Here is a 13,583-nt window from a genome sequence, read left to right as displayed (position 1 = left end):
TAACCGAAAGAAGCACTTAACTGAATTAATTTTTCATTTTTCGAAGTATATATATTGTACAATGCCAACTACAAGCATTATGCAGGACTGTTCGGGTGTAGATTCCACCGTAAACAGTTATTTCGGTGTAATGTAGAGTTTTATAACCTAGACAAATGTAATAATTAATAACATCTTTTAAAACTAAGCTATGAATACTCATGATTTTACAAATATTGAATTCGATTCATGTATGGAACCATAATAATGTGAGATTTTCGACTATTAGATGGAGGTAACCGTATTATCTTACCCATTCACACTCAACTCCGCATTCTAGTAACAGCAGCAGTTGTACTCCATTCTTGAAGCATCCATAATTTTAAATGTTAAAATTAACGGAACACCTGAACGAATAAATCGAAGAAGATTTTCTATTAATCGACCTGGATTATAATATGGACAATGTTCAGAAGTCAGCGAGTTGTGCCTGTTATTCCATTCATTTATCAATCTCTTTTATCTCTAACCTAACCTATTTCATCCATCAATGTTGATCAATATATTCGTAATTCAAATAATTAAATTTAAAATTTGTGCAAAAAAATGTGAGCAGACTCAAACAATATACATTCTTCTTCTTCTCTACCAAAATCAACATTCCCAGAAATAGCGAGAGTCAAATCGAACTCTAAGCCGATTGTCTCGAAAATTACAGAAAAAAAGACGTTGTGTGCAGTTGCACTTCAACCTCACAATTACGTAAAGTTAAATTCACTCATACATAACTAATATTTTAAAGGATTAGAAGTGTAAAATTCAAGTAATTGGTCTACCAATATGTTGCAGTGTCTACAAAAAGTATTCAGAAAAAACATTGAAACAATTTACAGACAAATTTCTATACAATGAAGTAGGTAAAACAAGTGAAAAAAAAAGAAGTAAAAATTAGTAAGTCTACCAACCTTACCACAGTAAATTTACGTATTTCAAACACAATACTTACTGGGTATTCATCGTAGGAGACGCCAACTTGTTGATAATCGTTGTAACTAGGTGCTGGACTCGTGAGGACGCATGTCGCAGCCAGTAGAGTTGTGAAAACCAATGCAAAGCACCACCAACTTAATCTGCTGCAAAATTACATTAATTTATTTAATACCAAATACATTTCTTTTTATGGGGCATAGATTACAACTTTTTTACAGGACAATTGTTTTATTTTTTCATTTATTCTTACCTTACGTTAAATGACTGTAAGGCAAATATAAAGCGAAGAAAAAATACAAGTAATTACGAATATTCCTCAAAATAATAAATAATATAAAATGTTTTTCTTACAGTTATTAATAATAAAATAGAACATAGTATTCTTAGTAAATATAAGATAATGTAGATAGAACGTTAAGCAAATTGATGAAAAAGGATAATAAATATAAATAAAAGACTGAAATAAACTGCTTATCCGACTTGATTGAGAGATATGGTAATAAAAAATTCTCAAAGTGCCAATAGTTCCATTACAAATCTTATCAGAACATAGCTATGTGATCCAGCCTATATCTACCCAATTAGTTTGAGATCGATTAACATTTTATCGTGTATATTCACATTTGTTTTTCTATCTGAATACATAAAAATTTAGTTGATTATCTAGTCCTGAATAGATTAAAATCTAAGTTATACAAAAAGTATTGAGCCAAAAAGCATTCTACGAATTTCTAATAGTGAATAAGATCTGACCTTAATAGAGAAATCCTTTAAAACGTCACAAATTGTTAAAAACTTATCGGACTGACAAGTAAGCCAACATTTTACTAGTAGAGTTCTATATGTTTCATTCAATTTCGAAATTGGGAAGTTGAGATCATCAGTTCGAAAATGATTTGGTGAACTCAGTAAACATCATTTGAAAGCCAGAATATATTGGGCATAATAGTATTCTTGCCCGGTTATTTGGTATCTGAGGAAGACAGATTGGATTTACATAGTGTCACCAATATTTGTGTTAACCTTTGCAAACTATGCTTAAAAATGAGGAAGATGAAAACATTGCTTGTATAGAACTTTCAGTTTGCTTGGACTTGAATAGACTAGGTGTAGATCCTTATTAGTGAATCCGACGAGAGATACAGTTCGCTGGGTATCGAACGAGTGGCAGTTTAGATCTGTGCAGAGGTTATGGTACCGTCTGGTGGCTGCGATTTGCCGCTGCCTTCTTGATTTGAGTTATGATAATGTAATGGTAAATTTGATTAAAGTTATTCGTGTCTGTTAATTGAAGTACGAGTTTTGACTATAATTATGACCAGTAATATACATATATATTTTTTAAATCCTAAACTAGGATTGTTGGTGTGACGTGTTTTTTTTGTAATTCATCCATTCGTTCCTCCAAATACTATAAAATCTGCCCGGGAAATGTGGCTATTCAGTCGTTGCTGTTAATGTTGTTAATTAGATTAGTCTGTAGTTAAAAGAGACCCAGTCTTTGGGTACTGATTTAGTAACAGCACACATATTACACAAAATACTTATGTCTTCAGTATACAATGACCACAAAACATATTTACTGAAAAAAAAAAAGCTGGGATATAAACAAAGTATTAATGAGCCAGAAAGTTATTTACCGAATACTGCTATAGATGAAACAGATAATCAGTGCTTGCCAACGATTCAAGACATTATGTAAGGGTAGTGAAACCCCACCACTCATCCACTCTAGCGTAGGGGTAGTGAAACCCCACCATTCACCCACTCTAGCCAGAGAGAAAGAGACAGCCCCCTCGGCACACAGAGAAGGGAGGCTCGGCGAATGTATATAAAAACGAGAGGAAAGTCAAAAAAGAGATTCTGTTCAAAGTCTTGCACTTTAATTGTACACATCGTTTTAGCCACGTCAATCAGTCTGTTCTGTTCTTGTAGTGTAAAGTATACAGTCCTTGGCAGTCAGTCAAATACATATATAATATCTTATACCAATAAAAGGTGTTATTTATCCATCAACATCTACAACCAACATCTCCTCAAACACCATTACACATTACAAACCACTTTAATTTAATTTCTCCAGTTAAACAGTGCAAGGCCATTTTCTTGACATAATTTTTAAATTCTTGAATGACCGTAAAGTAAATCATAAGGTAAAAAAAAAAAAAATATACAGAATATTAATTTACAAAGCAGCGGTATTCTTTGATCAGACCAATCATATCAGGAAAAATTACCAAGGACACAGCATGGTTGATAATTACAGACCTATACACACACACACTTCATAAAAGAAGACTGCTGATGCAGAAAGTATAACCAATCAACGTTACGTTAAGCAGAAATAATATCAAGTCTTTCTTATATGGTAAATTAAAAAGATATAAATAGTTTTAATTATAGATAAAGTTATGATAAGTAAATTATGGGCCATTTATGTTATAAAGAAGTTCAACTTCAATTGATAACTTTAAATTATTACTATTTTTTAATTTTAATAAAAAAATATATACGTATACAAACACGTTATGTGTATGAATACATTATTGGAATTAGGTGTTCAATATTTAAGAGGGGCGCTATTAAAGATACCAAATTTTTGACAACTAATTACCTATTTCTTACCTGAATTGAGACAATCGCGAACTACTAACCCGTGTACAACCGTAGCTACTAACTTGAAAACGTTTTTCAAACTTCGATTTTATACTTTTTCTTTATTGTTAGAAAGTGGAAATATTGCGAATGATGCGTTAAATATTCCTAATTTATATTTTACTAAAATATCTGATCAGAGTTCCCTTGAATACGAATAAAATTTGTTCTACGTATGGTCCGTGCGTATGTAGATGGAACAGAATTAATAAAAAAACGAAAATTAGCTAAAAGCTCAGCTTGTTCTAACGTTTTAGCCAGAATATAGCAACCGAAAGTACAAATTTACTTCCATTTTACGCTGGGATTCGGTTATCTATAAACAAAATTCTATCCAAATTTTTTTGTGGTGCAGGCAGGGATTAGTAGGGGAAATGGTAGACCGAAAGTAAAAGACCAATTCAAAAAAGGGAAAAAAGATATGAAGAGACAATCTTGTCTGGATGCAATTTAGATGTACAGTTAGCCAATGTAGAGACTCCAGACTGGATGTAAGACGAAGCAAGATGGTTGAATTAGCTTTCATAAAACCCTGAAGAATTACATTTTATGGCACACTTAAGAAACGATATTGCCTTTAATTTATATATAAACAAGAGCATGTAGCAGACTAAGATGTTCCACAATTTTGTGCTGTTTCACGAGCACAAAACTTAACAAAATTCACTCATAGTTGTTGAAAGCGCTTCTTTTGATATTATAAAATTATTATCCATTATAATCTTTTAAAATAATTAAAAGTAAAAAGCATTTTTGTTACGTTTACAGGCACAGCCTCGTAATGTGTATCGAGGGCCCAAACTTGGCAGTATGAAAGCTCTTTCAGCTAGTATGCGAAAGTGCATTTTGCTTGTAGATGTTCGTAACGTTTAGGACCACAAACAAACTTGTTATTTATGAATCTCGTATTAACAAATAAAGATTTAGTGTCGAAACTTCTTTTTTTTTGGCAGCTATACATTTTTTTTTTTTGAATCCAGGAAATTCTGATAATGTAGGTTTACCAGCATCTCAGTAGTTCCATTTTGTGGACATTGAGGAAGAGTAATCTTGCTGAATAAACAGGATATCTGCTTGGCAGTCTTGCAAGATGAAAAAAAAAAAAATAATCACGAATAATGCCTTATAATTAATAAACTGGTAGGCATTCAGACATGATAGTTGAAAGTCCCATGGACCCAAGGAAATAGATGCGGAAATCAAGATTGAACGAAAAAGGTAAAACATTCAGAATGAATGAATCTGATTCGATAAAATCTCTTAAACAGTATTATCTAAACCATATTTTCTAGATCTATCAAACCAAAAAGAAGTTGAAACATAAGGAAATAAATTGAATAAGATAAATACTCTCTAGGTCGGTCTTCTGGAAGATAAAAAAAAAAAAATAAAATAAATAAGGAGGGAATAAACCTATTGCATACAATCAAAAGCAACAATAAAACATAAATACTTTGGTTGACAGATCCATATAAATATAAATTTATATTTCAGGATTATATTGTCACCGTAAAACCCATAAATATTATTTCCTTCGTTTATTTTAAAATAAAATATAAATATTTTTTAGTATATATAGGTATTTTCTGTATTTATTGTTGTCTAGAATACAAATAGTAAACTGTAATAGCAAACTATAAATATTTATTATATTCTCTAACTAGTGTGAAAAGTTTTTTTTAATTTGCAAAAAAAATTAGCCTGGGGTTTTGTTCGTTTACGATATAAAAGTTGCTAGAAGTGAACGATTTATTTTCAAGTATTTGAATCAATCGAAAGTGCAGTTTTTACAATTTAGTAAAAAGTAAAGCCTAATTTTTCAGGCCGACTATCAATCAGGTGTCGTTGAGGTGCCTGACAAACGTACTTTACTATTATTTCTTTTAATAAACATTAAATAAAATCTAAGGCCTATTCTTGATAATTACATTACATACATTACAGTTCTATAACTTTTATTGAATTATTTTATCTAAGAAAATTCTTTTAGAACATTTTAAGAAGGAAATCCGTAGGTTTATCCTGAGTGTCACTTCGATGATTTGTTTAATAATAATGTATACTAATAAATAGAAATATGAAGAAAAGTAAATTTTTTGCCCTTAACTTGATAAAGATTCCTAATTTTTGAGGAAGAAATTGGATGGAAGCAAAAATGAATGAGAGATACTGAAAATAAAGTATTACGAGTGTAAAAGCATTTAGAATATTACAATATTCTGCTCAAGAAGAAAGATGGACGAAGAAAATATTTAGAATGAAGCCCTCGCAAACTGACCAGAAGAAAAAGGAGTCAGAGACACAATTGAAACCAAAAATAAAAAAACGCCAAGAAGATGTAATGTGAATCGCCTAGAGAGGAAAAGGAATTTATGCAGAAGAATGGCTGCCTCCTGAACATGAAAGATATGGAGAGAAGTAAAATTAAAGCCAACAGATAAAGTCAAGAAAAGTTTTAGTTTTGGACTATTCAATCTTTTTGTACGTATAGCAATAATCAACAATTAATACTTGTGCTATTTTTTCTTTGAGTTAATAAATTTTTTAATTCTGTAGAACAATTGAAAAATTTTTATTCAAATTTTATCCCAAAGAATATATTCAAAATGTTTTATCTTTCTAACGAGGCATTTTCAATTAGAAAGAGTATCCATTTTTGAAGATGATTTAGAATAAAATGAGAATGATATTGTTTTGTAAAATTTAGTAATTTTGTCAAAAATGTATATAGTAATTTGTAGATTACTTCCATTTGAGTGAGCAACTGCCCATGACTGATGTATTTAGAATCAGCCAGATTAATTTTAAATTTAATGAGATACTGTAATCAAGTAATTAATGAATGTCTATTTTTCTTTTAATTGTATTTAGAAGCGTTTACAGATTTCTGAACTTCAGTACAATAATAACTGGAGTGAAACCAGCTGAACCTTTACGATTAAGTAAAAGGAAATATTTGAAAAGACGGTATCAATTATAAATGAAATATTCGCACAAGAGGAAGTCAGTGTTAATAAAATTTCCGTTCCTGTTCTTTCTGATGCCCTTGAAGGTTCTTCACTTTCTTCTGAACTATTATCTCTTTAGATAAATAACTCCTCCCCAGCATTTTTATTTCTGAACTTCTTGGGATCAAATTTCTGTGAACTCTGTGCCCCCTAATCCATGCAAGTATTTTGTTAATATACATACATAAGTAACTCTTCTTATGTTGTATTTCATGTCATAAACTAACAATTTCAATTTTGAATGAAAATAAAGAAGAGATAAATAAAATCGTAAATGGGTGCAAAAAGCGAAAAATCAAGATTTCTTTACACAATTTATTCTTTACTTTTTTCCTCTTCTTGGTATCTTCCTTGACACAATTTGTTTAAATGAGGGCATGAAGCCGTGATGCCGAAGTAGGTCGCCATACCAGACAGTGTTGCTGCTTCTTCCTTCAACATTCATCTCTTCCCTCCTCAATCTTCTAATCCTCTCCTCTTTCATAAACCCCTAACTCTTCTACCTGTTTACTTCTTTTTTTCCTTCTTCCTCCTACTTAGTAATATGATATCTACTTTTATTAGTGGAAGTAAATTCGTCGTCACCATCTTCCACTGTAGAAGACTTCTTCTTCTTCTTTTAAACTGACGGGAACTTTCCTTGAGAAAAAGAGGAGTTGACGAGAATTCGTTTCTACATCCCACTGAATCCTGTACTTTTCCTTTTTTACTTATTTATCCGCTTACAGTATTAAACGACACATTGCACTTATTTGGAGTAGTTGACACTACATTTTCTTCTAAAGTAACCGTATCATTGAGTTCTTCAGTAATAACAAAATTATGTAGAATAAATATCAAATGACGTAGAATGTAGGCTTTGTACTAAGAAATGTTTAGTTAAAATATATGATGAAAAGCTCAAACGACTAACTGGCATCGCAATTATAAATAACAATTTTTTTTTTTCTTTATTAAAAAGAAAAAACTACGAGGGTCGTTTGAAAAGTCCGTGCAAAGTCAGAGAGATAGCACTACTGGCGCGTATCGAGGTTATGTTTAGTTAGCAGCATCTCTTGGAAGAACACACACTAAGTTTCAGCCAGATCGGTCTATTTCTTTGTGTTTGGCATTCGTTTGAATCGAGGAAGTCGAGTGATTTTCAAAAAATGGACGAAAAAGAATTTCGTGTGTTGATTAAACACTACTTTATGAAAGGCAAAACGCCTGAGGAGACTAAAGAGAAGCTTGATAAACATTATGGTGACTCTGCACCTTCGATTAGAACAGTTTATAAGGGTTTCAAAATTTTCGGAGTGGCCATATGGGCACAAGTGACGCTGAACGTTCTGGACGCCCTGTTGAGGTTACTACTCCAGAAATCATTGATAAAATCCATGATATGGTGATGGATGACAGAAGAGTGAAGGTGCGTGAGATTGCTAGTGCTGTGGGCATCTCGAATGAACGGATACATAATATTTTGCATCAACATTTGGACATGACAAGGCTATCCGCAAGACGGGTGCCACGATTGCTCACGCTTGACCAAAAACGAAATCGTGTGAAGTGTTGCAAGGACGGTTTGCAGCTGTTCCAGAAGAATCCGCAGGACTTTAAGCGTCGTTTCGTCACTGTGGATGAAACATGGATACATCACTACACTCCTGAGACCAAAGAACAATCTAAACAATGGGTTACCAAGGGGGAATCTGCGCCAAAAAAGGCGAAGACCGTTCCTTCGGCCGGAAAGATTATGGCGACTGTCTTTTTGGATTCGCAAGGAATAATCCTCATCGACTATCTGGAAAAGGGTAAAACTATTACAGGTGCATATTATTCATCGTTATTGGACCGTTTGAAAACCGAGCTGCAAGAAAAACGCCCACGATTGGCCCACAAAAAAGTCCTTTTCCATCACGACAACGCACCAGCTCACACCTCAGCAGTTGTGGTCGCAAAATTAATGGAAATAGGGTTCCAACTCGTTTCACCCCCCCCCCCCCCCATATTCTCCAGACTTGGCTCCCTCGGACTACTATTTGTTCCCCAATATGAAGAAATGGCTGGCGGGAAAAAGATTTTATTCAAACGAGGAGGTGATTGCAGAAACGAATGGCTATTTTCCAGACTTGGACAAATCCTATTATTCGGAAGGGATCAACAAACTAGAGTAGCGTTGGACGAAGTGTATAAGCCTAAAAGGAGACTATGTTGAAAAATAAAAAAGGTTTACCCCCAAAAATTAAGTAGTTTTTATTTTTGCACGGACTTTTCAAACGACCCTCGTATTAGTCTCCAAATTTTCTTTAAATATTTAGATTCCTTTAAATAAATTTCGACGATCTGGAGATTATACAAAGGTACCCCTCTAGCACTTAGGGCAGGATAGAGAAGGTTAATACATGTTTCGAGAAATTTAATGACTATTTTTTTCAGGCAGGCTTTACGTCTACATGTACCCTAATTAGGTGTCGTGGATGAAAGCAATTGACTAGCAAACATAATTCACAAAGAATTTCTAATATAAACCAAGGCATAGACTGGGAATCGAACTCAGTACCACAATACTCCTTTTGCGGGTCTCTTTCTTTAACCGTTCGGCTATCGTGGCACCTACTTTTGGAAGATAATTTCGAACTTCCAACGTACTAAATTCACCCGCCGTAAGCGAGAAATGGTGGTTTGTGTCTACGATTTTTTCCAATAAGAACGTTAATATTTACTTATTATCAACTATCAATAATCTTTTCTATCTATGCTATTATTCGAAAGGTTGAACAGTAAAACAAAAAAAATTCTGACGTGATTCCCTAAATTCGATCTTTTTTTTAAATATGAAATCATTGAATAATTTATTTCCAGAAACAAATAAATAAAATGCTTTAGATATGTATCTAAAAATAACAAATAATTACTTTTGAAAAAACTATGAATCATGAACTAACGACAGATAAAATTACACATTACTAGTAAGTATGAAAATAAAATTCAACTTTGATTGGGTATAAAAAAAATCTGTTAACAGCTGGATGTCACGCACAAATCTACTCTTCCATAAGCTTTCAAAATTGTAAACTAAAATGAGCTAACTACATGATTAAGTTTGTAAATATAACTTAACTTATGCACACGAAACTATTTTCACGATCATTGATTTAGTTTGACTACTACCACAGATATTGTCACGTCGTGAATGGTAATAGTGAATTCAGCGGCGAGGCCAAACTGTTGGTAATTGATCTATAGCAAGGACTTTTTCGTGATTACTACAATTTATTTTTATTAATAAGGGAAAAGGCCGCAATCAAAACAATAAATAAAAGGTCAAGAAAGAAAATTAACTTCAGATAAACTTGTCGAATTGTTCATATAGTGAAGGAACCATATATAGTATATAAGATCTTCTGAAGGTCAGTAAGTTAGGATTCAAGGATTACATTTATACATGAAGTTAGAGCATTGAAAAAGAAATAAGAAAAAAATGATAGAGTCGGGTAAAAGATACGTCTCAGACAATGAATAGAATATTTTTAGCCGAAGAAGAAATTACATTTACAACAAAGATGTCCCCACTTAAGAGGTTTTATTTCCAGTATTTGGGTGTGTTGCCATCAGTAATGAATAAAAAATTTTCTAATGTACTTCAGAACGTTCTAACTAGAAAATATATGTATATAATATAACATAAAGAATTATTTATAATATATATTGCATATTAAGAAAACAGTCCCAGATATTCTAATCCTGATTGTGTGTAAAGTTCTAGGTAAGAAAAAAAAAATGGACTTTTATGTATTTGTAAAGAAGTTATGTGTAGGTCTGTAAAATAAAGATGCGTTATTAACAGGCTTGGCGGTAATATTAAGGTCGAACTCAATTAGCAGTAGTCACTAGTTAATAAAAACTTTACAAAACTATACAAAATTAATCTTGGTACTCCCATTTTAGAAAATCAAGAGATCGAGTTCATAAAGATGGAAGGTAAAAATACAAGGTTTCATTATTAGACCATAAAATCGCTAATATTTTAGTTATTAGGGGCGACTGAATCCCTAGAACTCTGTAGGGTTTGGGTTCTTGGTAGGACTACGCACTACGACATTCCTAGATTTATTGTGTCAATCCTTTACTTTACATCATTCCCTTAACCAATATATAAAGTTCAAAATTATGATCCCAAGAATTATTTTATAGTAAACTTTTAAGTCTTTAAATAATCTTAAACATAACTTCCTAGAAAATCTAAAGACTGCTAAACAATCTGCTCAAAACCCTTAAGCCTTGGTACAAAAACTTAGCAAGAATGTTCTGGTAAGAAATTTCCTTCTTATTAAATGCAAATTAGACATGAACTGAGCTGAAACGTTCTGGGAAAAGATAAACACATTTAATTAACTTTTACCACCCGGGTTGAGCTGAATATTTTGGAAGTTCAATGAATTTACTACTAAATACGATACAATGATGCTATCCGATAGGGCTAATAAATTTGACTGGGTGATATATTCTGGAAAAGGTTGGCTACATTTAGAGAGTGATGGTTGGCTATTAAATCTCATGGAAAGCGGTGGTGCACGCACGTTAAAAGAAGAGTGCCTCTCATATTTTCCTATGAATAATAAATATGAATATAACAAAGTATATATCTAAAAAAAAAATATATATACACACAGGTACGCGGTAACTGGCAACATATTAACTGGAAGACGTCATTATATTGCAAAGGGCCATTAATATTAATCGCTAGCTATGAACACGCCGCCCCCACAGTTGTAGAATATTTTTATTCAATAAAGAATACAAAGTAAAATACAAAAGAACTGTATAAAATCAGAGTAAGAGGAGTTTTTAAAAATAAAACTTCTACTTATTGCACAAAAATTTCGATCCATAATGTTTCTACATCTTTCTATAATGGAAATTAACTTGTTTCTGACAAAGTTGCTTTAAATATTTAAATTATGCAATCTTATCTAAATCGTATTACTTATTTAATAAGTTATTAGGTAAAGTGCGGCATCCAACACATTGAATTTGATATAAAGGATAATCCTGCATAAAACAATAAAAAAAAAGGACAATATGGTATGAAAATAGCAGTAAAATGCCACTAACCGAGCTATTTTATCTCAATCCAATTGAATTAGTAATGCAAAATCTTGACCCTATGCCATAACACTGTCTCTAGGTTTTAGTACATCTAGTCCAATTTTACAATAAATCACATTTAAAATTCACCATTAATATTCCTATAACATAAATAAGTTTTCATTTTTATCAAACTTCAATACACTTTTAAAATGTAAATAAAGATAATTTTGTGATCAAACTTAAAAAAAAAAACCTTCTTTATACAAATAACCTTAAGGATTCACAAGATTCTCATGTACTGAAGGTTATGGAACTAAACCACCCTTCAAAGAAAACAAAGAAAAAAAATGAATGCGGTTTTTAATTTAATTCAAAGGGGAATTTTTAAGCAGTGAAAATTACGGGTATCCGAAAATTCTTTTTTAAAACCTAGATGATATTAAATTAAAACTGTGACTGAAATACGTGCGATTATTGCAAAAAATCTCGTCTGAATTAATCGTAGACACATTTACACTTTGATTATTAATTTTTTTTTGTCTGAAACTTCACAGTGATTTTTTTTTTGAAAAAATCAAAGCTTTAAAACGGGTTGAGAACGATATCCCGGGCAATGGGCGTATTACTCTTTTTTTCACGTATTGTTGTTCAATTTTTTTTTGTCAAGTTTGATGAACTGTACTTGAATAAAAATTGTTTTAACGCTTTTCTTGAAAATTTATTTCGATTAAGCAGGTTTCCTTAAATTTTTAAAATTCTAACGATGTTTAAAAAAAAATATAATAGTATTAATGTTTTATTTTAAATGGTATAGTAAGTCTTGTACCCCGTACTCTACACTGAAATTCTAGCTAGTTCTTGCTAGGTTTCTGAAAACTTTAAAAACTTATTTTCAAGGGAAAATACATTAAATGAAGATGATAAACATTTCACAATGGACGTTCAAAGAAATTTGTGCAGTACATTTTTGAAATAATAGCGAAAAATGGAAAATTGAATCTTTAAAGTCGCATTTCTATTTGACGTTTTTTAAGAATAAAATCTTAGCATCAGAAATGAGAATAGTACCAAAATAGAATTTCAATACTGGGAATTTCTACGATCTTATCGTTTCTAAATAGATGTTCTCATAATAGGAGTGTTTGAGTGAGAAATTTGTATTAAATGCAACTAATTTTAGACACACAAAACGTAGTTAATAATATAGAAGTAATTGCAAAATGAGTCGACTAAGTCTACACTATTTCATACAACATGCGTGCCAATGCGGGTATATCTGTTTGTTATTTTTTTTTTACTTCTTTAGTAAGTCTGATTAGATAAATATTTAATTAGTAAATATTGTCTCAGGTTTTAAGTTGGAGCACAATGAACAGTGCAGCTACCTCTTTTTCTATTCACCGTTTTGTTTTGTACGGATAGAAAGTACTTATTTACTCTTTTATTAGAAAGAAAAGTAAATAATCCTAGTGAAAAACAAATATATGTAAATAACGTGTAAATTAGAATACTGTTACTTTGCAAATGAATGTGGGAAAGGTGGTCCCACATCTTTGGGTTTTCTTTATCAATTTACAGAATCTAGTAAGACCCAGAACTAGGTCAGTTATTTGTTTACAATTTTACTCACCAACCAGACTCCATTTCATTCTAAGCTAACGTATCCCAGTGACTTTTTATTTTCTCCGTATGGCAAAGCATTCCCGAATCATTGTTTTAGATGATTACTTTGTGAACTCAGCGCTTTATGGTGCACTGAATGAATATCGGATAAGATTAAGAACTCCAGTATCCGTTACTTCGGGACCGAGTTTAAACTTAACGTAATTTCCTATTGTTTAGACTTTTTCGGCATTCTATCGTTCAGGGAATTCTACT

General features: G+C 31.8%; 1 protein-coding gene across 3 annotated transcripts in view; it reads right to left on the bottom strand.

Annotated features, from left to right (window-relative positions):
- Positions 1 to 13,583, bottom strand: part of AstCC (Allatostatin double C) — a 62,228-nt gene that overhangs the window by 11,881 nt on the left and 36,764 nt on the right. The window contains exons 18-19 of one of the 3 annotated variants that reach the window (XM_074114920.1): positions 11,730 to 11,863; positions 986 to 1,112 (exon numbers count right to left, since the gene is read on the bottom strand). Coding sequence is in view for 2 of the 3 variants with exons in the window: in XM_074114918.1 (XP_073971019.1) it covers positions 986 to 1,112 (127 nt within the window). In the remaining variant the exon portion in view is untranslated. The remainder of the gene's footprint in view (positions 1 to 985; positions 1,113 to 11,729; positions 11,864 to 13,583) is intronic. The other 2 variants (XM_074114918.1, XM_074114919.1) reach the window with 2 other exon arrangements.

Source organism: Rhodnius prolixus, unplaced genomic scaffold (genome assembly GCF_049639745.1).
Source record: "Rhodnius prolixus isolate KJV_2025 unplaced genomic scaffold, Rpr scaffold_7, whole genome shotgun sequence".
Classification (NCBI taxonomy): domain Eukaryota; kingdom Metazoa; phylum Arthropoda; class Insecta; order Hemiptera; family Reduviidae; genus Rhodnius; species Rhodnius prolixus.
Note: the sequence above shows the minus strand (reverse complement) of the source record. Positions and strands in the feature narration are given on the sequence as shown.